Source organism: Dendrobates tinctorius, unplaced genomic scaffold (assembly GCF_039654945.1).
Source record: "Dendrobates tinctorius isolate UK_male_01 unplaced genomic scaffold, ASM3965494v1 ptg000155l, whole genome shotgun sequence".
Lineage (NCBI taxonomy): Eukaryota > Metazoa > Chordata > Amphibia > Anura > Dendrobatidae > Dendrobates > Dendrobates tinctorius.
The window spans coordinates 17813041-17840821 of record NW_027361822.1 but is presented as its reverse complement, the minus strand read 5'-3'; the positions used below and the strand labels follow the sequence as shown (position 1 = coordinate 17840821).

Sequence of the window (27781 nt, the reverse complement as noted above, 5' to 3'; positions counted from 1 at the left end):
AAACGTGGTCAGGTATGCCTCGACGTCATCTCCGGTTGACATCTTCTGTCAGTACCGACTCACGTGAATCACTCTCGACTCGGCTTCCGGGTTAACCTCAGGTAAGGCCGCCAGGCGCTGCGCCACCCCACCTGCTGGAGAAGCGAACGATCCGTAGCGGTCATGTCCACCAACTCCTTCAGCTGGGCCCTCATCACCCGATTAGCTTCTTGCTGCACGGCGGTGGACTGTACCAGTGCTTTCACCACGTCCTCCATGTTCATGCTTTCAACGTGGTGCCTGCGTTGTCCACCAATTTGTGATAAAACGCTCCGGGATCGCCTTTGCAAAGGCCACGTGAGTTTAGCATGAAACTCAGATGCACTGCCGGGATCCGGACATAACTGACACTGGGTCAGGTTTATTTCAGGTGAAGGCAAAACATACAGAAAAATAAAGCATAAAGCAAAAACCTTGCCTGTCCGGCACTAACTAAACAGGGTCCGATCTAGCTACCAACTGGAGGGCTTCTCCCATCCAGCCAAACCATGGTTACCATGAACACTGCTTTCACTCACACAGACATGTTCTCTGTGTTCCCCAGACTGAGCAACTAACACACCACCTGGCATCCTTTTATACCCGCCTCCCTCTGCTCATTAGTCATCAGGTGAGATACTGACCAGACTAGGCCACAGAGGAAAGTTATCTGGGCGAGATATACCTTCCTTCATCCACTATTCCCCCATGATTCTCACAACACAAAGAAAAGAAAGAGAACATGTCATGATCCAGGATGGGGTTTGTCTTTGGCCCGTCCTGGTCAGACAGGGGTTAATTGTTTCTGCCTCTCTCTGGCAGAGGGCGGCTATTTAATGCTCACTTGTCCTAGGTCCGGTGTCAGTTAAACTCCTGCCCTCGGCTGAGTTAGTTGACTTTGTGCGTACTTGTGCCTTGTGCCTGATAACTTGTTGCTTGTTTGGTTTTGATCCGGTTCTGTCCCTGTTACGAGTTCTGCCTGTCCCTCTTGTACTGCACTACCTCTCTGTGTATGACCCTCTGCCTGTGACTTGACTATTCTCTGCTCGTCCCTCTGGTACTGCACAGCCCTCTCTGTGTACGAACCCTCGCCTGTCTGACCTGCGTTTTCCTCTCCTCTACAACAGTTTCCCTGCAGTAGGTGCATTACATCATCTGCAGCAGTAGGATGCTAAGCCCCACCCCCTGCAGTCACATGATCGTAGGTCCTGGGACTCTTTACTATTTTCAGTGCCGCAGGTCCTGTCTGCTTGAACCATCACTACAGTATTGGACCCTGCGCTCTCCCATAGTGTGGGTAAGTCACCCTGCTCTGCGTGGCAGTTTGCTGACGCTGACAGGGTCCTGACATTAGAGTCCTGACAGAACAGACCAAATAAGGTCCTCCCCAGGGAAAAGGTATTAACTCCTCATGCACCTTGATAACAAATGTAATACAATGGACAATATAATCAATGTAAACGATGTGGGTAGCAGAAAAAGTTACTCTCAAGGACAAGCTACAATATCGTGCAGCACTATAATAATCGAAAATACCCCACTAACTCCACAAATAATGGGGATAGCTCTGGGTATGCTGCCCGCTAAATCTGGAAACACAAATAAATGAAGATACCAATACAAGTCCAAGAGAAAAGCACAAACCTCATCACATGGCAGCGAAGAAATAAAAAGCCACCATTTGTCAAAAAATACAGGTTACCCATCAAGGAAAAGGGAGCCAGGTAGTACAGCCCTAAGATGTCCAAGTGGCCATAGTGAAGATAGCAAAGTAAGGTGCTATGTGCAGTCCCAGGGGAGCTCAAGCCCCACGCATATCGACACTACACAAGTGCCTTCATCAGGGGTAGTATACAGATAAAAGCCAGACCCAACCTTCTTTATACTCACATAATGAGAAAATAATACGAAAATAGTTACCGGCTGTGAAACTAAAAAAGCTTATCATATTTCCATAGCGCTCATACAGATCAGAAGTTCCGGTTCCGGTATCTGTCACATGCAACTTGCGCAGGCGCACACAAATCAAATTGAAAGAGTCTCAATGCGCAGGTCCCAACATATGTCACACACAGCCTGCACAGGCGCACATACAATCAGGGGACTCCTGAAACGCAGGTCCCTTCGCGCCCATGGTAACTACGAATGCTGTTGCGCAAGTAGCAGGCGCATACACGATACCAACATAAAGCATAGTGTGCATGCGCACAGGTGTCCATGGTGATCTTGGACACAAGTACAGGCACGATGTTCAGGCGGCGCATGCACTAAAAAAAAACAAATACTTTGGCACACTCAGGCACCAGGCATGTTAAATAGAGAAGGACAGCATACATATGTATGAAGATTAAATAAATCAAATGAAATATATAAATGTCGATAGAAAGGCAAACGTACTCAGTAAATCTGCACAGAAAAGCCCAAATTCATGAGTATCATATAACTAAAGGCCCCAACGTATGCGCAAAGGTATCCCAAACAGTCAGCGGCGTAAGTGTCAGGCTATGTGCCCACGTAGCGTTTTAAAACGCTCACTAAAAACCGGACTCCTTCCCAGAAATTTCGCGATTTTTGCCGCGATTTTCGCGTGTGATATTCAAGCACTTTCCAAGCGATTTGAAGCATCGCTTGGAAAGTGATTGACAGGTTGGTCACACTCATCAAACATAGTGTTTGACAAGTGTGACCAGGTTTTTACTATTGAGGCCGCCTATGCGGCCTCAATAGTAAAAGATAGAATGTTAAAATGCTAAAAAAAATTAAAAAAATCAGTGTATATTTACCTTTCGGCATCCCGCGCTGCATTCCCGGGCCACAGCGTTCCCAGTAATGCCTTGCGAGACCTGTGATGACGTTGGTCTCGCGTTGCTATAGCGATCTCGCGAGACCACGTCATTACAGGGCCTTGCCGCAAGGCATTACTGGGAACGCTAGGCCGGGAATGCAGCGCGGGACATCGGAAGGTAAATATACCCCGATTTTAATTTTTTTTTTATTCTTTTTTTTACAGGGGTATGGTACCCAGGGCCTGGAGGACAGTCTCCTCTCCTCCACACCGTGGGTACCAACCGCACATGAGACGCTTAACTTCCCGCATGGTGGGCATAGCCACATGCGGGAAGTAAGCGGTTCTCATGCATTCCTATGGGTGCGGAATCGCGGCAATTCTTTGCGATTCCGCACAAAAGAATGAGCATGCTGCGATTTTTTTTTTTTTCCGCGATGCGATTCCGCCGCGGAAAAAAGCGCAGCATTAGCACAGCATGTGCGGAATGCCATAGGAATGCATGGGGGGCGTCATGTACACGATTTTTAAACGTTTTCGCGCCGAAAATCGCGGCAAAAACGCTTAAAAATCGCTACGTGGGCACACAGCCTAAAGCAAGTATTTAAGAGGGGCGTATATTGATATACTGAGATATCCCAAGGCCATTCAAAACAAAAGATTTTAGATGGCATAAGCGTCAGACGCATCGAGACATGGAATGAGTGAAGTCACCATGCGTATGCGCAAGGATAAATACGCCAAATGGAATATACGGATGTCGATGAAGGAACCAAATTTGCTCAATAAGTAAATACTATCGGCGCAATAATACCTATTTGCTCATATCAATATAAATGTGAAAGCAATATAAAGCGCCACAAAACTCATGATCCCTGGACAACATTACATGAAAAAGAAGGACAGTAAATGTATCAGATGAACCTAGGCACCATGATATATAGAAAAAGCTATGTGTCATTCATACACTGGGAGAACCATTTAAGGTTGATCCCTGGTGTTATGCATATCTTTTCTCTTGTGTCTTTCTCTTGTATTTTTTATATGCATATGGTTGATCCCTAACTTTTATTTAGGCTGTATATTGATGAGGTGCCCGCTATTCCACTATTTGTTTTCAGGTTCCTGTACGGTGTGATGATGTCACCGTCTATTTCTCCATGGAGGAGTGGGAGTATTTAGAAGGACACAAAGATCTGTACAAGGACGTCATGAAGGAGGTTCCCCAGCCCCTCACATCACCAGGTAATAGGACTAAATACACACGGTCTATAATTATCTATATGTAAAGAATCAATTCAGTCCCTGTATGTGTTTCCTCTAGTTGTATCCAGTAAAAGGACAACACCAGAGAGATGCTCCTGTCCTCTTCTTCCGCGGGACTTTAAAAAAGAATATTTCAATATTCCTCAGGATTATCGGGTAGATGCTGCCACCATGAAGATGTGACGTGGAGATCATTTCTTCTTAACATATTGAATAGAATCTTTATGATGTTCAAACCTCTTCCCATTCAGCTCACTGCAATATCGGTTACTCTCAGTGGAGATCTTCTATGTAAGAGAATTTTCCTGATTGACCCATCAAGAATGGATAGGAGAAGTGACAAGATGATGGAGAGGATGTTACACCTCACCCTAGAGATCCTCTTCCGGCTTACTGGAGAGGTGAGAGATTCTGATGATGTCACATTACCTCATTCTTATCTATGGGAATAACAGATGGACATAACTGGAGAGGTGAGGACTCTGGAAATGTCTGTAGTGAGATTTATTAATGTGTCTCTTCATAACCAGAATTACACAGTAGTGAAGAAGGCATTTAGTGAGCGCTGTCAGGCCCCTGTGTCTGAGGGATGGGGAAGAAATGTGAGCCCAATCACGGGGCCTCCACCTCACCCCCTGATACATGAGGACATCAATGAGCAGAAGATCCTAGATCTCACTTACAAGATGATTGAGCTGCTGACTGGAGAGGTGACACTGCTGGGAATGCTGGGACATTATACAGTAACGCTATGAAGGTATCAGGGGAATGACTGTATCCTTGTATGTGTCAGGTTCCTATCAGGTGTCAGGATATCACCGTCTATTTCTCCATGGAGGAGTGGGAGTATATAGAAGGACACAAAGATCTGAACAAGGACATCATGATGGAGGTTCCCCAGCCCCTCACATCACCAGGTAATAGACAGGACTAAATACACTTGGCCTATAATTATCTGTATGTAAAGAATGAATTCAGTCCTTGTATGTTTTTCCTCCAGTTGTATGCAGTAGGAGGACAACACCAGAGAGATGTCCCCGTCCTCTTCTTCCACAGGACTGTAAACAAGAAAATCCCAATGTTCCTCAGGATCATCAGGTAGATGGAGAGAAGGTGTCATGAGATCTCCCCCATGATGTGTAGATGGCTGTTAAGGTCTTGTGCTCAGTCTTGTTTTATCCACCAGTATTATATGTTTTACGAGCTATGAACCCGTTCTACGCCCGGGTGGCGAGCATTTTTATTAGTATATGGTCTCCTATCCTGCTATGTGCTGCCACCCTCCTATCCTGGTACGCATGGCACCCCTCATTCCTATCCTGGTATGCATGGTACCCTCACCCCCCCAATCCTGGTATGCATGGTACTGTACTCCCTCATCCCTATCCTGGTATGCATGGTCCCCTTACCCCCTATCCTGGTATGCATGGTACCCCTCATCCCCCAATTCTCGTTTGCATGGTCCTCTCACCCCCCTATCCTGGTATGCATGGTCCTCTCACCCCCCTATCCTGGTATGCATGGTACCCCTCATCCCCCAATCCTGGTATGCATGGTACTCCCTCATCCCTATCCTGGTATGTATGGTCCCTTCACCCCTATCCTGGTATGCATGGTACCCCTCATCCCCCAATCCTGGTATGCATGGTACTCCCTCATCCCTATACTGGTATATATGGTCCCCTCACCCCCTATCCTGGTATGCATGGTACCCCTCATCCCCCAATCCTGGTATGCATGGTACCCCTCCCCCAATCCTGGTATGCATGGTCCTCTCACCCCCCCCATCCTGGTATGCATGGTCCCCTCACCCCGTATCCTGTTATGCATGGTACCCCTCATCCCTATCCTGGTATGTATGGTCCCCTCACCCCCTATCCTGGTATGTATAGTCCCCTCATCCCCCAATCCTGGTATGCATGGTCCCCTCACCCCCCCAATCCTGGTATGCATGGTACCCCTCATCCCCCAATCCTGGTATGCATGGTACCCCTCATCCCCCAATCCTGGTATGCATGGTACCCCACATCCCCCAATGCTGGTATGCATGCTCCCCTCACCCCCCCTATCCTGATATGCATGGTACCCATAACCCCCCCCTATCCTGGTATGCATGGTCCCCTCACCCCCCCCCCCCCTATCCTGGTATGCATGGTCTCCTCACCCCCCAATCCTGGTATGCATGCCCCCCTCACCCTCCAATCCTGGTATACATGGCCCTCTCACCCCTCAATCCTGGTATGCATGGTACCCCCTCATCCCTATCCTGGTATGCATGGTCCTCTCACCCCCCCCCTATCCTGGTATTCATGGTACCCCTCATTCCTCAATCCTGGGCATGCATGCCCCCCTCACCCCCTATCCTGGTATGCATGGTCTTCTCACCCCCTCTATCCTGGTATGCATGGTCCTCTCACCCCCCCCATTCTGGTATGCATGGTCCCCTCACCCCCCCATCTTGATATGCATGGTACCCCTCATCCCCCAAATCTGGCATGCATGGCCCCCTCACCCCCCAATCCTGGTATGCATGGCCCCCTCACCCCCTATCCTGGTATGCATGGCCCCCTCACCCCCCCCCCCTATCCTGGTATGCATGGTACCCCTCATCCCCCAATCCTGGCATGCATGGTCCCCTCACCCCCCTATCCTGGTATGCATGGTTCCCTCACCCCCCTTTCCTGGTATGCATGGTTCCCCCACCCCCCTTTCCTGGTATGCATGGTCCTCTCACCCCCCAATCCTGGTATGCATGGTCCCCCTCACCCCCCAATCCTGGCATGCATGGTCCCCTCACCCCCCTTTCCTGGTATGCATGGTTCCCTCACCCCCCTTTCCTGGTATGCATGGTCCTCTCACCTCCCCTATCCTGGTATGCATGGTCCCCTCACTCCTATTAAAATTACACACAAAAAAACCCAAACATTTATACTCACCCTTTTTTCCTGTGCTCCAGCGCTGTTCTGCTGGAGGCCGGGGCAGGAGTGCTGCCGGAATCGCGTATGCCCTTAGCGCTGTCCGGCGCCATATTGCTGAAGACACACTGCCAGTGTCTTCAGTAAAATGGCGCCGGATCGCGCATGCGCAGCGCGATTCCGGCCCGCACTCCAGCCCCGGTCTCCTGCCCTGAAGAGAAGCGCCGCGGCAACGCTCGTCCCGGTCAGGTAAGTATGGCGTCGGAGATGGCGGTATGCAGTGTGTACGGTACCTCCATCTCCGGCGCCATACACACTCCTCACTGCTGGCTGCCTCTCTCTGTCTGGAGCCAGACTGCGCAGGCGCGTCGCACTTGCGCAGTCTATAGAGGCTTCGGACAGAGTGATGCTTACAGCGTTATATTATAGATACTTTTGTAATGAGAATGGTGGAGATGGCAGGACTAGAGCTGATCATAGATGTGACTTCTCCGTCTGTCTGTGACTTTTACAATATTTGTTTCAGGGTGAAGATCTGCCCCATATTAATACTACAGAGACATATGTGAGGGGTGATGAGCGGTGTAAAGAGGAGATTCCTACAGATAACCGCCCAGGTGAGTAGTAACCACTAACTGCAAATAAGTCACAGATTATCCTTCCTGTAGAATTATATGTTGCATTTTTAGGGTTTGTTTTCGCAATACTTTTGATGTGCATTTTTATTGACCAAAGGATTTAGCGCTTAAACAGAAGAACACCCTCTTGAACAACTATTAAAGCATTTTAGCTACAACATTTGACAGGCTAAAACTAAAGTAATACAGTTTCCCCACAAAAAAGAATATAGGGCCGATCTCTGTACAATCTGCTCTGACCGTTTGATCATGTGATTGCTCCAGCCTAACTCATCCACAGCAGGAAAGGATTAGTCTCAGCTGCGGATAGTGATTGGTTAAATCGGTCACTAGTTCATCCTAAAGAGGAGGCATGAGACTGGCGGGGCACCTGGCCATCAGGGGAAGGGGATTATTTGTAACTAGATGGAGGCCCGATGCTATCGCATCGGGAGGGCGGTGACATCCCGATGGGGGCAGAATCCCGATGGGGGCACTGAGAATCTGTCGTCCCCAAGCGCTCAGCCACCTATCCACGTTCTCTTTTCACCATGTGCTGAGTTATCCCGTCTGTGCTCTCTCCTGTCATCTGTGTCTCAATCTATATTTAATGTATGTATGTGATTTCTATCTATGTCATATCTATGTGTCTATGTATCATCGATGTATGTTATGTGGACCTATCATCTATCAATTTATGTGACATGTATCTAGCAGCTATGTATGTAGTTCATATCTATGTAGCATCTACCTATGTATCTCATATCTATGAAGTTATTTATCTATCAATATCTGATATCTATCTCTATGGACCACACCCTGAGGTGGAGATTTGGTGAACAACCATCCCACACATCTCTTTAGCTGTTCACAAAAGACCCATCCCTGTTAAGGTTAATTTAAGTCTCTCAGCACCTGTGACACTGGAGCATTTATTCCGGGTTTATATTGCCAAGTTTTCCAAACTGGATGACACATATCTCCCCAGTGATCGCCTTACAATATGAAATATTGATATATATATATCTCACGATCTATATCTCCTAGCAATCATCATCTTCCTATGTCTATGTGCATATATCTATGTATGTATGTATGTCTATGTGATTATTATTTATATCTTAAATATCTATATATTTATAATACTATGCATTACTATGTATGTATATCTATGAGATGTTTTTCTATTATCCACCTCTAAATCATGTATATATTAATCATATTAGAAATGCAAAGATTAATTTAAAACATTTTTATAAACAACATTCCTTGTAAAAATGTTATCACTATTACCTAACAACTTTCCTTGAAGCGGTGTATTAATAACTTTCACTTTGACATGGGAGCGTTGCTTCACTCTGGAGAAAGCAACATATAGCAGCCCATGTGCAAAGGCTGGTTCAGGTAAATAAATACCCACTCGATTGAGGGTCTGTCCTTGGGACTTGGTAATAATCATGGCGAATGCAGGTTTGACTGGAAACTGTCGTCTTCTTCATTTAAAGGGTCTCGGAAGGACATAAATCGATGCGTGGAATAAATCCAATGTCCCCTTCAGCTGATCCAGTAATCACTTTAGCCTGTATGATGTTGGGGTGTAAGGCAGTGACAATCAGCCGAGTTCCATTGCACAGACCTTTTTTGGTATTGAGGTTTCGCAGTAGCATGACAATGGCGCCCATTTTAAGTTGGAGCCGATGTGGTGGCATTCCCGATGGCGTCAGTGAATTTAAAAATTCAACTGGGTATTGTTCATCCACAGAATCGTCGCTTGTATATAAAATGTACTCGCCACTTATTCTATCCATTATTTGAGAGTTGAGAAGGTGTACATCTTCATTTTTTGGAGTATTGCATGTGATGCTGCAGTGTTAACACTTTCTGTGTCATTGACATTTATGGTAATGTTTTGTCCAAAGATGTCGGTCACTAAACAGCCAGTGGACAGCATGTCAGGAGGAATTTCTATGACATCATCTCCAGGGTTGTGTTCATTTGACAGCTCACCGTTCCCGAGTTTAACCCCTTTCTGCCATCCGACGTACTATCCCGTCCATGGGACCTGGGCCCCTATGCCCATGGACGGGATAGTACGTCGGCGCGATCAGCGGCGCCCACGTGGTGAGCGCCGCTGATCGCGGCCGGGTGTCAGCTGATTATCACAGCTGACACCCGGCACAATGTGTCACGGACCGCCCCCGACACGTTAACCCCTTGCACACGCGGTGTACCGGGGGTTAAAGGGAAGCATCGGCAGGGAGGGGGCTCCCTCCGTGCTTCCCTGAAACCCCCACGGCAGCGCAATGTGCAGCGCTGCTGCGGGGGTTCCTTTCCTCCAGGCCCCCGAATCCAAGATGGCGACGGGGGCCTTCGGGGGCCTGCAGGAAGCTGGCTTCCTCAGTGCCTGCAAAGCGCAGGCATGAGGAAGCCTTCTGCAGTGCCTGTGTCAGATCGCTGATCTGTCACAGTGATCTGCGTTGTGACAGATCAGCGATCTGTCACAGGACAGTGATGTCCCACCTGGGACTAAGTAATAAAGTAAAAAAAAATAATAAAAAAAAGTGTAAAAATAATTAAAAAAAATCGCCAAATATATTAGAAAAAAAAAAAAAATATTCCCCCAATAAATCCATTTTTTGGAAATAAAAAAAAAAAACCAATAAAAGTACACATATTTGGTATCGCCGCGTCCGTAACGACCCACCCTATAAAACTGTCCCATTAGTTAGTTTCCAAGAGAAAAAGGTCGCACTCTGCGGGATAATGAATGTTTATTGACACTGAATTACATGTCACGTCGGAGATGTGAAGGAGAGTGTGTCAACTAATGTCCCATTAGTTAACCCCTTTAGCGAACCCCTTAAAAAATAAAAATAAAAAACGAAGCAAAAAATAATGATTTATTATCATACCGCCAAACAAAAAGTGTAATAACGCGCGATCAAAAAGACGCATATAAATATCCATGGTACCGCTGAAAACGTCATCTTGTCCCGCAAAAAACGAGCCGCCACACAGCATCATCAGCGAAAAAATAAAAAAGTTATAGCTCGCTGAATAAAGCGATGCAAAAATAATTATTTTTTATATAAAATAGTTTTCATTGCATAAAACCGACAAAAACATAAAAAAAGACCTAAATGAGGTATCGCTGTAACCGTACTGACCCGAGGAATAAAACCGCTTTATCAATTTTACCGCACGCAGAACGGTGTAAACGCACCCCCCCCCAAAAGAAATTCATGAAACGCTGGTTTTTGTTCATTCTGCGTCCCAAAAATCGGAATAAAAAGCGATCAAAAAATTTCACGTGCCCGAAAATGGTACCAATAAAAACGTCAACTCGTCCCGCAAAGAATAAGACCTCACATGACTCGGTGGGTCAAAATACGGAAAAATTATAGCTCTCAATATGTGGTGATGCAAAAACTATTTTTACAATAAAAAGCGTCTTTTAGCGTGCGACAGCCGCCAAACATAAAAACCGCCATAAATAGTAAATCAAACCCCCCGTTATCACCCCCTTAGTTAGGGAAAAATAATAAAATAAAAAAAATGTATTTATTTCCATTAGGGTTAGGGCTAGGGGTGTGTTGGGGTAGGGTTAGGGTTAGGGTAGGGCTAGGGTTAGGGTTAGGGTTAGGGGCTTGTTGGGGTTCGGGTTGGAGTTAGAATTGGGGGTTTCCACTGTTTGGGCACATCAGGGGCTCTCCAAATGCAACATGGCGTCTGATCTCAATTCCAGCCAATTCTGAGTTGAAAAAGTCAAATGGTGCTCCTTCCCTTCCAAGCTCTGCTATGCGCCCTACCAGTGTTTTACCCCCACATGTAGGGTATCAGCCTACTCAGGACAAATTGCAAAACAATTTTTGGGGTCCAATTTCTCCTGTTACCCTTAGGAAAATAAAAAATTGGGGGCAAAAATATCATTTTTGTGGAAAAAAATGATTTTTTTATTTTCACGTCCGAGTGTTATAAACTTCTGTGAAGCACTTGGGGGTTCAAAGTGCTCACCACACATCTAGATAAGTTCCGTGGGGGGTCTAGTGTCCAAAATGGGGTCACTTGTGGGGAGTTTCAATAGTTTAGGTACATCAGGGGCTCTCCAAACGCACATGACACCCGCAGACCATTCCATCAAAGTCTGCATTCCAAAACGTCACTGCTTCCCTTCCGAGCCCCGACGTGTGTCCATACAGTAGTTTTCTCCCACATATGGGGTGTCAGCGTACTCAGGACAAATTGGACAACAACTTTTGGGGGTCCAATTTCTCCTGTTACCCTTGGGAAAATGAAAAAATTGGGGACTAATTGATCATGTTTCTGGAAAAAATACGATTTTTTTATTTTCATGCCCGGGCGTTGTAAACTTCTGTGAAGCCCTTGGGGGTTCAAAGCGCTCACCACACATCTAGAGGGGGTCTCGTTTCCAAAATAGGGTCACTTGTGGGGGTTTCCACTGTTTAGGTACATTAGGGGCTCTCCAAAGGCAACATGACACCCGCAGACCATTCCATCAAAGTCTGCATTCCAAAATGTCACTACTTCCCTTCCGAGCCCTGACGTGTGTCCATACAGTAGTTTTATCCCACATATGGGGTGTCAGCATACTCAGGACAAATTGGACAACAACTTTTGGGGTCCAATTTCTCCTGGTACCCTTGGGAAAATAAAAAAATGGTGACTAAAAGATCATGTTTGTGGAAAAAAATACGAATTTTTTATTTTCACGCCCGGGCGTTGTAAACTTCTGTGAAGCACTGGGGGGGTCAAAGTGCTCACCACACATCTAGATAAGTTCCTTAGGGGGTCTAGTTTCCAAAATGGTGTCATTTGTGGGGGGTTTCCACTGTTTTGGTACATCAGGGGTTTTCCAAACGCGACATGGTGTCCGATCTCAATTCCAGCCAAAAACTTCAAATGGCGCTGCTTCCCTTCCGAGCTCTGCCATGCGCCCAAATAGTGGTTTACCCCCACATGTGGGGTATCAGCGTACTCAGGACAAATTGCACAATAACTTTTAGGGTCCTGTTACCCTTGGGAAAATAAAAATTGGGGTGAAAAGATCATTTTTGTGGAAAAAATATGATTTTTTAATTGTACCGCTGTACGTTATAAACTTCTGTAAAGCCCTTGTGGGTTCAAAGTTCTCACCACATATCTAGATAAGTTCCCTGGGGGGTCTAGTTTCCAAAATGGGGTCACTTGTGGGGGGTTTCCACTGTTTAGGCACATCAGGGACTCTCCAAACGTGACATGGCGTCCAATCTGAATTCCAGCCAATTTTGCATTGAAAAAGTCAAACGGCGCTCCTTCCATTCTGAGCTCTGCCATGCGCCGAAACAGTCGTTCCCCCCCACATATCAGGTATCTGCGTACTCAGGACAAATTGCACAATAACTTTTGCAGTTCAATTTCTCCTGTTACCCTTGGTAAAATAAAAAAAATTGAACCTGAAGTATTTTTTTTATGAAAAAAAGTTAGATGTTCATTTTTTTTTTAAATATTCAAAAAAATTCCTGTGACGCACCTAAAGGGTTAATAAACTTCTTGAATGTGGTTTTGAGCACCTTAAGGGGTGCAGTTTTTAGAATGGTGTCACTTTTGGGTATTTTCTATCATATAGACCCCTCAAAGTGGCTTCAAATGTGATGTGGTCCTAAAAATAAAATGGTGTTGTAAAAATGAGAAATCGCTGGTCAACTTTTAACCCTTATAACTTCCTAACAAAAAAAAATTTTGGTTCCAAAATTGTGCTGATGTAAAGTAAACATGTGGGAAATGTTAGTTATCAAGTTTTTTGTGTGCCGTATCTCTGTGATTTAAGGGCAAAAAAATTCAAAGTTGGAAAATTGCGAAATTTTCAAAATTTTCGCCAAATTTCTTTTTTTCTCACAAATAAACGCAAGTTATTTGAATGAAATTTTACCACTAACATGAAGTACAATATGTCACGAGAAAACATTGTCAGAATCACCGGGATCCATGGAAGCGTTCAAGAGTTATGACCTCATAAAGGTACAGTGGTCAGAATTGTAAAAATTGGCCCGGTCATGAACGTGCAAACCACCCTTGGGGGGTGAAGGGGTTAAGCAACCAACTGCTGTATTCAGGATCACTGGACCGCATGTTATTCAATAGCGGCAGTCTTGTAAAGTTTTTCCATTGTTTTGAATATTTAACACAGCAATCTACAATTTCTGTTCTTGTGGCATTAGCAAGTACAGGAAGGCATTGTCTGAAGTCTCCTCCAAGAACAAAAACTTTACCTCCAAAGGGTACTTGATTTTTGTCAGCAACATGTGATGTCATGACATCACGTAGAAGTGTATCAATGACATTCAAAGCATGGTTTTGGGCCATTGTGCACTCACCAATGATAAAAAGTTTAGCATGTTGTAACTTTTAGGCAGCGTTGGTATCACTTTTAATCCAGGAAACAGAAGTTTCATTGATAGGAATTGGTATGCCGTAGAGAGAGTGCATGGTTCGTCCTTCTCGTAGCAAGTTAGCCTCTGTTCCTGTTGTGGCTGCAGGTGAGACAACATCTCCTTGCCCTCGTACATAATGCATGAGTAGATGGTATAGATAGGTTTTTCCACTGCCACCAGGGCCATCAATAAAGAAGCACTTGGGTGTTAATGTGGTGTCTTGTAAAGCTTGAACTATGGCCTCATATGCGAAACGTTGCTCCTGATTCAGAGTTTCTTTCATCTCTGCAGCCCTTGTTAACTCATATTCCTTATCGTAGTCATCTTGAGGTTGACTTTTTTTGTTTGCTGGCCGTGGTAAATTGAAATCACCAAAAGACTTTCCATGGATTAGCAGCACATCTTGTACATCTTTCATAGCATACCCTTCACAATTGATGCAATATTCTGTGTTATTGTGGTATCTATGACAGTAGTCTTTTAAAAAATGTTCCTTAAACTCATTCCACAACTCTAGGGGATTAGTAGGTGGGCCGAAAACACAAATGTAAGCAAACATCTCCCGAAGTTGCGTAGGCATGTTCAGAATGGTGGCATCTATTATAGTATTTTTCCAAACATTGTCATCTATCAACAATCCTAGTGCTAATGCAGCATCATTAAATGTTTGATATGTAACCCCATTTACGGATTTAATGCTGTCAAAACTTGTTGCGCCTTTTGCATGCAATAGTAACAAGCGTAAATAATATCGTTCTTTGTCTTTTACACTAACTGTATACATTCTTCCAATTATTTTATCGTTTTGTCGCTTTCTGGGTTCCCATGTGCCTTGTTTCCAAACATAGTGCTCTGGAATTTCTCGGTAGTAATATTGATGTGCATTTAGGTCGATCTTATTAAGATTGAAGTACGCCATTAGTGTGGAATTGTTATGGAGCTTTTGTTGAATGTTGTCAATGGGATCGCCTTCATGAAAATATAGTGGCTGAGAGTTCTGAAGGTGTACCGCTAGGCGAATGTCGGCATGAGATTGTTTATGCATTGGGTAAGCAAATAGTCTCCATGCAGCTTCTGGTGCACTGACGTATCGCGAATCGGCAAATTGGTTTGTTTCATCATGTTTGATGTCTGTTTGAGCTATTTCAATATTAGCTTTGTCGTGTCCTTTGTATACATATTTAAACAAATATTTAACACTTTGGATAGAGGCACAAATTTCCACATTAATGTGGCAGTTGTATTTTTTGAGCAAATATGGGTTGTATGGAACAACCCATGAATTATCAATTTTTTTTGATTGATGGTCGTAGGTTCTCCCAATGTTTCTCCGGTAACTTGGATAGCTGTCCTTTTGCTTGACAGTATATTCCTGATATTTTATTGGGAAACCTTTGGTACACTTCCCATTATCCATACAGGGAGAGTTAGGATTGGCTTCTCCACAGGGACCATGAATCATGTTTTTAATAACAATGTTGTGGAGCTGAGGGTATTTTTTTTTCATCGGGAATTTCTGCCCATACTATGTTGTCCATATCCTCTTCATTTCTTAATTTTGAATTGTTTTCCTGGATTATTAAAATATGTGCATGTGGAAGACCACGCTTTTGAAACTCGATGACATGGACGATTAACCTCTCCAAATAATTCATTATTAATGTCTGCTAATAGGGAGTCAAGTTTAATTTTAAAAACACGTGCCACCAAGTCTGGCCTATGTTCCACACGTTGCGACGGTTGTAAATTTGTTGCTATTTCAGTCCACTTGGGATTACTTGTCATGGTGACAAACAGATCTGGGCAACCATACTTTGTTACTATACACATAGCATCTTGGTAGCGCTGTTGCATGTTTCTTGGACTGCCTTCAAAAGATGATGGCAAAATTACTGTCTTTCCAATTGGGATGCCCTTTTCAATAGATTTTTTTAGTAAATGTTCTTGTAGAAGGCAGCAATCTTCCACTTTAAATCTTTCTGGTTTATCCTGATGTAATGTAGACGATTTGCCTCTATTTTGACATATGCATTGACTAAATATTGCTGTGTGAGCTTGCCACCATTGAATAGTGGATTAAATCCTTTCCTGACCGATAATACAAAGCTATAGTACTGAAGTTGGGTTATTCTTCGGGCACTATTTCCCTGTTGTTTTAGACCGTCATGCCAGCCTTGATCTCCATAAGGGAAAAATATAGGATACAGCAGAGCATCCAAATTGCTATGGAGAATGCTGATACGTTGTGTTTTGGGAGCCAGAGGGTTGCTTGGATCAGGTTTTAAATGGATTAATATGTCTCTATTGAAGGGAGGCTCACCATCTTCATTTTGAAAGACAACTGCAACTTCACTCACTGTTGGGTTGTTGTATCGCCTTGGATCTTGATTCCTATCTTGCTTAATAGCCATTGTGATGGTTGGCATGACAGTTCCATTTTGATGAGCTTTGAGCTTTGATCTGTTCTTGTTGCTCAACGTTGCGTAGCATTCGATAGGCAGCAGCGATTGGATTGTTAGCTTGCAGTTGCTCAGCAATAATGTTTATCAATGTAGGATGACATTTTTCATTTTCTTTTATTTTGAGTCTTAGTTCATTTGCGTCGGCGATATCCAGTATATAAAGTTGAGCAAATTTTGGTTGGTCTTCGTCTGTTGGATGTAGTGTGCCTGTTTGATGTTTGATCTGTCCATGTATGCGAAAACAGTATGGGCCATATCCAGGTGGTGATGAAATACTTGCTCCCATGGAGGCAAAAGCAAAAGAGCTGTTGATACTACGAATAATGTCCATGAAATTTTTGCTGAATTCACTTTCTCCTATCATGAACATTTTAAATTCTTCAGAATACTGGACTATAGGTAGATGTACTTTTCCCTTCTGACAGCACTGCGTAAATTTTCTATCGGAAGGCATCTCAGCTCCAAAATTTAAAGATTCTCAACTTTGACATAAATGGTTCATTGGACCGCAGCTGTGTTCGTGAACTGTCTTTTCATCGTGGGTTACATTTTTTGCTTGTAGTTGAAGTTCATATCTTTCTTTTTCTATATGGCTTGTTTGCCGGCGGATGTTGATTTGTCGTTGGTGTTGTAGTCGCACTTCTCTATGGCTTTGTGTTTCACCTTGCCGCTGTAGACGGTGTGCTTCTGCATCGTGTGACAGTGTCCTTGCTGTGGCGAATGGACATTGTTCCTGACGTAGTTTGCATTTGGATAATGCATTGTTAGTTAACCCCACACATCTTGTAGTTGTAGACTCAACGGTGAGGTGTGCTGGTTGTGATGGGTCATCTTGTAACATAGTAACATAGTTTTGAAGGCTGAAGGAAGACCTTATGTCCATCTAGTTCAGCCTATTTTTAGTGCAGCTGTTCTTCATTGTTGATCCTGGGGAAGGCAAAAAACCCACAGAGTAGAAGCCAATTTTCTCCATAGGGAAAAAAATTCCTTCCCCTAAGCTGGGTCAACCATCTACCTATAATATTATGTTATTCGTAACCTTCTATTCTGTTACTCACAAGAAAAGCATCCATTCCTTTCTTAATTTCATTCAGTGAGTTGGCCATCACCACTTCCTCAGGAAGAGAAATCCAGAGCCTCACTGCTCTTACCATGAAGAACCCTCTTCTATGCTGGTGCAGAAATTGTCTTTCCTCCAAATGAAGAGAATGCCCCCTTGTTCTTGTCACAGTCCTTGGTGCAAAGAGTTCATTGGAGAGATCTCTGTATTGCCCTCTGATATACTTGTACATATATATTAAGTCTCCCCTAATTCTTCTCTTTTCTAGAGTAAATAGACCTAATTTTGATAACCTTTCTGGGTATTGTAGTGAACAAACTCCATTTATCATTTTAGCAGCCCGCCTTTGAACCCTTTCAAGTTCAGTAATGTCTTTCTTGAGTACCGGCGTCCAAAATTGCACACAATACTCCAAGTGTGGTCTGACGAGTGATTTGTACAGAGGGAGAATTATGTTTTCATCTCGTGTCCCCAGACCTCTTCTAATGCATCCCATGACCCTATTTGCTTTGGTGGCAGCTGCCTGACACTGGGCACTCCAATTTAGCTTCTTATTGACTAAGATGCCTAAGTCTTTTTCCATGTCTGATTTCCCCAGCAGTTTCCCATTTAGTAAGTAATTATAGCATCTGTTTCTCCTTCCCATGTGCATAACCTTACACTTATCTGTGTTAAACCTCATTTGCCATTTTTCAGCCCAATTCTCCAATTTACTCAAATCTGTCTGTAGTTGCAAACTGTCCTCCTTTGTGTTAACTACCTTACATAGTTTTGTATCATCTGCAAATACTGATATTTTACTGTGTTAGCCATCCACTAGATCATGAATAAATATATTAAATAGTAGGGGGCCCAATACAGAACCCTGTGGTACCCCACTAGTAACCCTGGCCCAATCTGAGTATGCACCATTAATAACCACTCTTTATTTTCTATCAGTAAGCCAGCTACCTACCCATCTACACACATTTTCCCCTAGCCCAAGCTTTCTCATCTTACTTACCAATCTTTTATGTGGGACAGTGTCAAATGCTTTAGAGAAGTCGAGATAAATGACATCCAATGATTCTCCTTGGTCCATTTGAGAGCTTACATCCTCATAGAAGCTGATCAGGTTAGTTTGACAGGAGCGATCCTTCATAAATCCATGTTGATATGGAGTTAAACATTTGTTAATATTGAGATATTCCATAATGGTATCCCTTAGAAACCCTTCAAAAATTTTACCCACAACAGATGTTAAGCTTACTGGTCTATAGTTTCCAGGTTCCCTTTTACACCCCTTTTTGAATATTGGTACCACATTTGCTTGCCGCCAATCAAAAGGAACAGACCCTGTTTCTATAGAGTCTTTAAATATAAGGAATTAGAGGCCTGTCTATCACATTACTTAACTCCCTTAATACCCGAGGATGAATGCCATCAGGGCCTGGTGATTTGTCAATTTTAATCTTACTAAGGCGGTTCTGCACTTCTTCCTGGGTTAGGCAGGTAATACTTAATGGGGAGTTTACATTATCACTCTGCATTTCCCCTGGCAAATCCTTTTCCTGTGTGAACACTGTTGAGAAAAAAGTATTTAAAACATTTGCTTTTACCACATCGCTCTCTATGATTTCACCCTCCTTGTTCTTTTAAGGTGCCGACACCATCAATTTTAATCTTTTTACTGTTTATATAATTAAAGAATAGTTTGGGGTTTGTTTTACTTTCCTTAGCAATGAGTCTCTCAGTTTCCACTTTTGCTAAATGTATTTGTTTTTTACACATTTTATTTTTTTCTCTAGAACTTTTTAATGCTTCTTCATTGCCTTCTTGTTTTAGCTTCCTAAATGCCTTGTTCTTGTTATTTATTGCCCTTTTTACATCCTTATTTAGCCACATTGGTGTTCTCCTGTTCCTAGCCCTTTTATTTCTGTACGGTATGGCTAGCTCGCAGTGGGTGTGTAAAACTGATTTAAATATTTCCCATTTATTTTCTGTGCTCCTATTTTTGAGGACATTGTCCCAATCAGTTCGGCGAAGGTCCTCTATAAGCTGATCAAACTTTGCTTTCCTGAAATTCAGCGTTTTTGTAACCCCCTTCCAGGGCACCTTACTGAAGGACAAGTGGAATTGTATTATATTGTGGTCACTGTTCCCTAGGTGCCCATCGACTCATACTTCTGTTATTCTATCTGGCCTGTTGCTTAAAATTAAGTCCAGAATGGCTGTCCCTCTAGTTGGGCCCTGCACAAGTTGTGACAGATAATTATCCTTGGTCACTGACAGAAATTGGTTTCCTTTCTGAGATACGCAGGTTTCAGTTACCCAGTCTATGTCGGGGTAGTTGAAGTCCCCCATATTAATCACCTCATTGTGATTTGCTGCTTTGTCTATTTGTTTCAATAATACATTTTCAGTGGTTTCTGTTATATTTGGTGACTTATAACAATGAGGATTTTATTTCTTTTCTCTCCTTGTATCTCCACCCATAGAGACTTCTCCTCTTCATTTCCCTCTTGTATATCTTCTCTTAGTGTGGGCTTTGAAGTGGACTTTATATATAGACAGACTCCACCCCCTTTCCTTTTTTTACGATCCCTCCTAAACAAATCATATCCTTGCAAGTTAGTCGCCCAGTCATAGCTGTCGTCTAACCATGTCTCAGTTATTCCTACTATGTCGTATTTTTCCTCATACATTACCAACTCCAGATCTTCAATCTTATTGGTCAGGCTTCTTGCGTTGGTCAGCATGCAGGAAAGAAGTTTTGCTTCCTTTTTCTTAGCTTCCTTCTGAGTACCCTGTACTGTACTGTGAGCGTGGTATTGTTGAGACATCAGATTTTTTTTTGCGGAGCTGTCGGTGCGCAGTGGCATCTTGTGATAATCTAATGACTTTTGCATCAGGGGACTCATCTGCTCTACGCCTACGCTTCTATGCATTGTTTTTGTCCCAGCGATGCTGTTTTTCTTCAGGAGTCTCATTTACGCGTTGTCGTCCTTTGCGTTGGGCGTTTGCTGCTTTCCTTTCATTATCATTGGCGTATTTTTTAGGAGGAGCCATGTTAGCGTTGATATTTGCAGTCTAAGGAAACCTAAATTAGCCCTGGTGATTTAGACATGCGCTTGTGTTGGTTGGTGAGTCCGTGGCACGCTATTACGTGTATTTTTCATTACTCTGACACGGTATTATGTGTAGTTTTTGATGTCCGTGACACGCTGTAACCTGTATTATTTTAGGTCTATTGACACGTTGTCACAAGTTGAAATTTAGGTCCTGCGACACATTTCAACTTATATTGTCTAGTGTCACGCTGTGACGTGTATTTTTTATGTCCAGTGACACACTGTAACGTATATTTTTTAGGTACTGCGACATGCGGTAACATGTATTTTTTCAGTACAACGACACACTGTAGGTGCACTGAGACGCTTTACCCTTTTTTTATGTACAGCGTGTATTATTTTAGGTCCAGTGGTCCAGCGTCACGCTGTAACGTGTCTTTTGTAGGTCCAGCGACATGCTGTAACGTGTATTATTTTAGGTCCAGTGACAGGCTGTACGTGTAACCTTTTTTTTTATGTACACCGATTCAGAGTCCTTTTTTTTTTTATGTACACCAATGCAGAGTCTGCTGGCAGGTGCGTCACAGCAATGACATGCTGTGACGCAGTTCATAAATGAAAAGATAGAGCAACTGAATTCACACATGCGCAGTGGCCAGGATCCCAGCGGTGGCTGTGATTCCAACGGCCGTCAGGATCGCAGCTGCGTCCTAGATCCAAGCGGCATCACTTGGGTGTACCAAAATGGTGGTCGGCGTACTTCCGGTGCGGAGCAGTGGATTGTGGGATTTGGGGATATCCAGACGGAAGTGGATGACAGACAATTTAAGGCAATTATATATATATAGATAATTATATCTCATGAGAGATAAACCCTTGAGGGCCATGGACTTGGCATCAGCGTGTATAGGGCATGTGTTGTGTATCAGTCCCACCATGGACTTGTTGTGATGGCTGTACAGAAGAGGTAAGTAACCCCTTATACGATGGACATGTATGACCTCATTAAGAGAATATGTAGAAGCAGGACTTGTACATCGATAATCCAGCGCCACATAGAAAGGTTAATACATCACTTTTATTCTCTTGTTAAAATTATTCCTTCTGTGCAGGTTTGTGCTAACAAAAATCACATACACTTATGGCCACATCCCCGCCGACGCGTTTCATGCTTGTTCACAGCCCTTATTCATAGCTCGGGGAACAATACCCATTATCCGAGTATTAAACACTGGTGATTACATGATACAGGAATAATCACTTAATCCAACAGTAGAAAATAGTTCGTAACAACATAGAAATGAGATACAATAATAAAAAGAGAAAAATATACTATATATAAGAAGTAGACATGTTTACATGAGATCCGTCTCTTCGAGCCTCAAGATCTATTGCTCATTTTTGTCTCCTGTCTTAGAAGGATTCCTATCCTTTCTCCTCCTCTTGATGGATTGTTAACTTTTTCAATACTATCGAGAGTAAAAAGCAATACAGAAAAAGGTGCACACCTTATAGTACAAAAGAAATTACATTTTATTAAACACCATATAGCTCCAAGGTTAAAAACAAGTAAAACCAAAGACATATATGGATCAATATGAATTAATATGATTAATTACAATAATGCATATATAGAATAATAGGTACTATTAGATCCCTCAGGATTGAAGAAATACAGTCAAATACATACTAATATTATAGTATAGCCACTAATGGATCCCTAGGAGAAATTAAATAAATGCAGTCAGATATACAGTCATGGAAAAAAGTATTGGCATTTGGCACCCTTGCAATTGTTCCAGAAAATGAAGTATTTCTCCCAGAAAATGATCACACTTACACCATGTTATACACATGTTTTTATCCTTTGTGTATATTGGAACAACAGAAAAAAAGAGAAAAGAAGGCTATATGGACATCATTTTCATGCAATACCCCAAAAATGAGCCTGACAAAATTGTGGGCACATTTCCAAAAGTGTGGATAAACAATTTTCAAACTCACCTGTGGCAAGGAACAAGAAGCAGATGAAATCCAGCGGGAAACCAAGAATTCTTAAAAATTCCACATTTATTATTCCAATATTAAAAATACGAAAAAATGGTGCACCACAGAAAAATATAAATACTAATTTTTACAACATATTGCACCATTTTTTAATATTGAAATAATAAATGTGGAATTTTTAAGAATTCTTGGTTTCCCGCTGGATTTCATCTGCTTCTTGGATATTGGACTGGTTGCTCAACCTTTGTTCCGTGCGGGAAAGAATGAGAAGTCCCGACAACAGGTGAGCTGACTACCTTTTTCTCTTCTTGTGGCAAGGAACAGGTGTAGGCAACATGAAAATCACACCTGAAACCAGATAAAAAGGGGAGAAGTTTCATTGTGTGTCTGTGCGTGCCACACTAAGCATGGAGATCATAAAGAAGAGAAGAGACCTGTCTGAGGACTTCAGAACCAAAATTGTTAAACAATATCAACAATCTCAAGGTTACAAGTCTATCTCCAGAGATTTTCATGTCCCCTTCTCCATGGTGCTCAACATAATAAAGACATTTACAACCTGTGGCACTATAGCAAATCTCCCTGGATGTGGACGGCAGAGAAAAACTGATGAAAGGTTGTAACACAGGATAGTCCGGACGGTGGCTAAGCAGCCCCAGTCAAGTTCCAAATAAATTAAAGCTGTCCTGCAGGCTCAGGGTGCATCAGCATGAGTGAAAACTATTTGGCGACATTTGAATTAAATTAAACACAATGGCAGAAGGCCAAGGAGCAGGGGCGGACCTACCGCCTGTGCAGCCCGTTCATTGCACGGGGGGCCCCTGGGGGAAAGGGGGCCCCCTGCCTCTCCACACCACATGGCTAATTATTCAATGCAAATTAGCCATGTGGAGTGCAAGCGCTGCAGAGCCAGCAAGGAGGAGAGGAGAGCAGCCCTGCGGGTGGTGAGAGGGTCTGACTACTCCTGAGGCTAAGTGCAGAGGAGCCAGCCCTGAGGGCTGAGGTGAGATGATCTGAGATGCGTCAGTGCTGCGCTGCCACTGTGGGGGAGGAGAGGAGGAGACAGACTGTCGCTCACACTGCCTGCCCTGTGGCGCCAGCCAGACGGTGGCTGCAGTTCAGCCGCAGGTCAGTGTGTGACGTCACATGTCTGTCTGAGTCTGTGTGAGACGAGTCACTACTGTGTGTGCCCCTGCCCATAGCAGCAGCAGCAGCTGAGGAGGAATGTGCAGACACTGTGACTGGACTGGACACTGGAAAGTGGAATGGACAGTGTGGATCCTCTTGGAGTACCAGAGCTGATCAGGACTGAGGGACTGGGACCAAGGAGGCAGGCTTGATTTTGGGGGGGCTCCTGGGGTGGGGGAGAACTGAAGCATGGCAGGCATGATTTTAGGGGGGGTTCTGTCCTGGGGGAGAACTGAAGCATGGCCTAGCTGCTCATGAATGGGGGGGCCCCTGGCCTGGGGAGAAGCATGGCCTTGGCTGCTCATGAATGGGGGGCCCCTGGGGAGAAACATGGCTGCTCATGAATGGGGGGCCCTGGGGGAGATGCTTGGCTGCTCATGAATGTGGGGGCCCCTGGCCTGGGAAGCATGGCCTGGCTGCTCATGAATGGGGGGGCCCCTGGCCTGGGGAGAAGCATGGCCTTGGCTGCTCATGAATGGGGGGCCCCTGGGGAGAAGCATGGCTGCTCATGAATGGGGGGCCCCTGGGGGAGATGCTTGGCCGCTCATGAATAGGGGGGCCCCTGGCCTGGGGAGAAGCATGGCCTTGGCTGCTCATGAATGGGGGGCCCCTTGGGGGATGCTTGGCTGCTCATGAATGGGGCGGCTCATGGGGGGAGAAGAAAAATGAATCGGGAGGCCAAAATAGGGGGAGAAGCAGCATAAACTGGAGGGGCCACATTGGGAGAAGCAGCATAAACTGGGGGGCCACATAGGGGGAGAAGCACTATGCCAAAAGTAGACCGCATTTGGGGGAGAGCATTATGAAGCAAAGGAAAACGGGGGGCCTATATATATATTACCTGGAGGCTGTTTTGGGCTATATATATTATTTAGAGGCTATGCTGGGCTGTATATATTACCTGGAGGCTGTTTTGGGCTGTATATATTACCTGAAGGCTATGCTGGACTGTATATTACCTTAAAACTATGCTGAAATGTATATATTACCTGGAGTGGAGGCTATGCTGGGCTGTATATATCACCTGGAGGCTGTGGTGGGCTGTATTACCTTAAAGCTATGCTGAACTGTATATATTAACTGGAGGCTGGAGTCTGTGCCGGGTGCTCTATATATTACCTGAAGGCTGTTGCTGTACTGTATATATTAACTGGAGGCTGTGCTGGACTGTATTATATATTACCTGTAGTCTGTGCTGGGTGCTGTATATATTACCTGAAGTCTGTTGCTGTACTGTATATATTAACTGGAGGCTGTGCGGGGCTGTATATATTACCTAAAGGCTGTGCTGGGCACTGTGTGTGTGTGTGTGTGTGTGTGTGTGTGTGTGTATGTATATATATATATATATATATATATATATATATATATATAATATATATATCTATCTCAAGGCAGAAAAGTCCAGCAAGCGGAAACTTCAGGTGGTATAATAATGTTTTCACTATATAACACCGTTGTATTAATGTAATAATGTGTGTTTTTAATTATTTCATTATCCTGGTCAGATAACTTTGTTAGCGCAGGTACTGTTCATACTGATGCTTTTTTTTCTCTACTTGTTTCCGGAAGCTATAGAGTTAACACTGAAGGATGTTATCTACACCTGTTACTACTTCTTGATTATGAGGTTAAGAAATGTTTTTTCTACTTAAGAATGTTGGAGTATTCCGGAAGCAGTTTGAGACCGTGAAGAAGGCGGAAGTTGTTGCCGCCGAAACGCGTAGTCTGTTCTGCATTATGTCTGCATCTTGTTACTGAACTCTGGATTTTTTAAATTATCTGCAATAAAAATTCTTGGATTTTATTATACCACCTGAAGTTTCCGCTTGCTGGACTTTTCTGCCTTGATTTCTACATTGTTGGACTTGTTCCCAGTCTTGGTCCGTGCAACATAGAGGAAACAGGTATTTACCATCCAGAGCTCAGAGGTTAGCTGGTCTATGTGTTGTTTTGCTATATATACAGTTGTGGCCAAAAGTATTGACACCCCTGCAATTCTGTCAGATAACACTCAGTTTCTTCCTGAAAATGATTGCAAACACAAATTCTTTGGTATTATTATCTTCATTTAATTTGTCTTAAATGAAAAAACACAAAAAGAATTGTCCTAAAGCCAAATTGGATATAATTCCACACCAAACATAAAAAAGAGGGTGGACAAAAGTATTGGCACTGTTTGAAAAATCATGTGATGCTTCTCTAATTTGTGTAATTAACAGCACCTGTAACTTACCTGTGGCACCTAACAGGTGTTGGCAATAACTAAATCATACTTGCAGCCAGTTGACATGGATTAAAGTTGACTCAACCTCTGTCCTGTGTCCTTGTGTGTACCACATTGAGCATGGAGAAAAGAAAGAAGACCAAAGAACTGTCTGAGGACTTGAGAAACCAAATTGTGAGGAAGCATGAGCAATCTCAAGGCTACAAGTCCATCTCCAAATACCAGAATGTTCCTGTGTCTACCGTGCGCAGTGTCATCAAGAAGTTTAAAGCCTATGGCACTGTGGCTAACCTCCCTAGATGTGGACGGAAAAGAAAAATTGACAAGAGATTTCAACGCAAGATTGTGTGGATGTTGGATAAAGAACCTCGACTGACATCCAAACAAGTTCAAGCTGCCCTGCAGTCCGAGGGTACAACAGTGTCAACCCGTACTATCCGTTGGTGTCTGAATGAAAAGGGACTGTATGGTAGGAGACCCAGGAAGACCCCACTTCTTACCCCGAGACACAAAAAAGCCAGGCTGGAGTTTGCCAAAACTTACCTGAAAAAGCCTAAAACGTTTTGGAAGAATGTTCTCTGGTCAGATGAGACAAAAGTAGAGCTTTTTGGGCAAAGGCATCAACATAGAGTTTACAGGAGGAAAAAAGAGAAAAAGAGGCATTCAAAGAAAAGAACACGGTCCCTACAGTCAAACATGGCGGAGGTTCCCTGAAGTTTTGGGGTTGCTTTGCTGCCTCTGGCACTGGACTGCTTGACTGTGTGCATGGCATTATGAAGTCAGAAGACTACCAACAAATTTTGCAGCATAATGTAGGGCCCAGTGTGAGAAAGCTGGGTCTCCCTCAGAGGTCATGGGTCTTCCAGCAGGACAATGACCCAAAACACACTTCAAAAAGCATTAGAAAATGGTTTGAGAGAAAGCACTGGAGACTTCTAAGGTGGCCAGCAATGAGTCCAGACCTGATTCCCATAGAACACCTGTGGAGAGATCTAAAAGTGGCAGTTTGGAGAAGGCACCCTTCAAATATCAGGGACCTGGAGCAGTTTGCCAAAGAAGAATGGTCTAAAATTCCAGCAGAGCATTGTAAGAAACTCATTGATGGTTACCGGAAGCGGTTGGTCGCAGTTATTTTGGCTAAAGGTTGTGCAGCCAAGTATTAGGCTGAGGGTGTCAATACTTTTGTCTGGCCCATTTTTGGAGTTTTGTGTGAAATGATCAATGTTTTGCTTTTTGCTTCATTCTCTTTTGCGTTTTTTCATTTAAGACAAATTAAATGAAGATAATAATACCAAAGAATTTGTGTTTGCAATCATTTTCAGGAAGAAACGGAGTATTATCTGACAGAATTGCAGGGGTGTCAATACTTTTGGCCACAACTGTGTGTGTGTGTGTGTGTGTGTGTGTGTGTGTGTGTATGTGTGTATATATATATATATATATATATATATATATATATATATATAATATCCAGCCCTGCATAACCTCAATATTAGATATACAGTACATTTACGGTGGGAAAATCTGCAGCAAAAATTGACATGGTGTAGATTTTCCTGCTCTAAAAAACGCAGCGTGGCACCATGTAACGCGGATCTAGCACAGCTGCACTTCCCGTGGCCGGCCGCAAGCCCGATAGAGAATGAACGGGGCTTGCCGGATCGGTGCTACAAGTCGCCCGTTAGTTTTTATGATCATATTAAAAAATTAAACAACTTTACTATTTACATTTGATAGTTGCTTTCTAAATAAATA

At 43.6% G+C, this 27781-nt stretch overlaps 1 protein-coding gene across 1 annotated transcript in view; it reads left to right on the top strand.

The window, feature by feature from the left end:
* The window catches only part of LOC141051023 (uncharacterized), a 54007-nt gene that overhangs the window by 11208 nt on the left and 15018 nt on the right, over positions 1–27781 (top strand). Inside the window, exons 4-10 of the mRNA XM_073547815.1 lie at positions 3925–4048; positions 4128–4225; positions 4321–4470; positions 4600–4779; positions 4863–4986; positions 5070–5167; positions 7511–7601. Coding sequence (XP_073403916.1) covers positions 3925–4048; positions 4128–4225; positions 4321–4470; positions 4600–4779; positions 4863–4986; positions 5070–5167; positions 7511–7601 — 865 coding nt within the window. The remainder of the gene's footprint in view (positions 1–3924; positions 4049–4127; positions 4226–4320; positions 4471–4599; positions 4780–4862; positions 4987–5069; positions 5168–7510; positions 7602–27781) is intronic.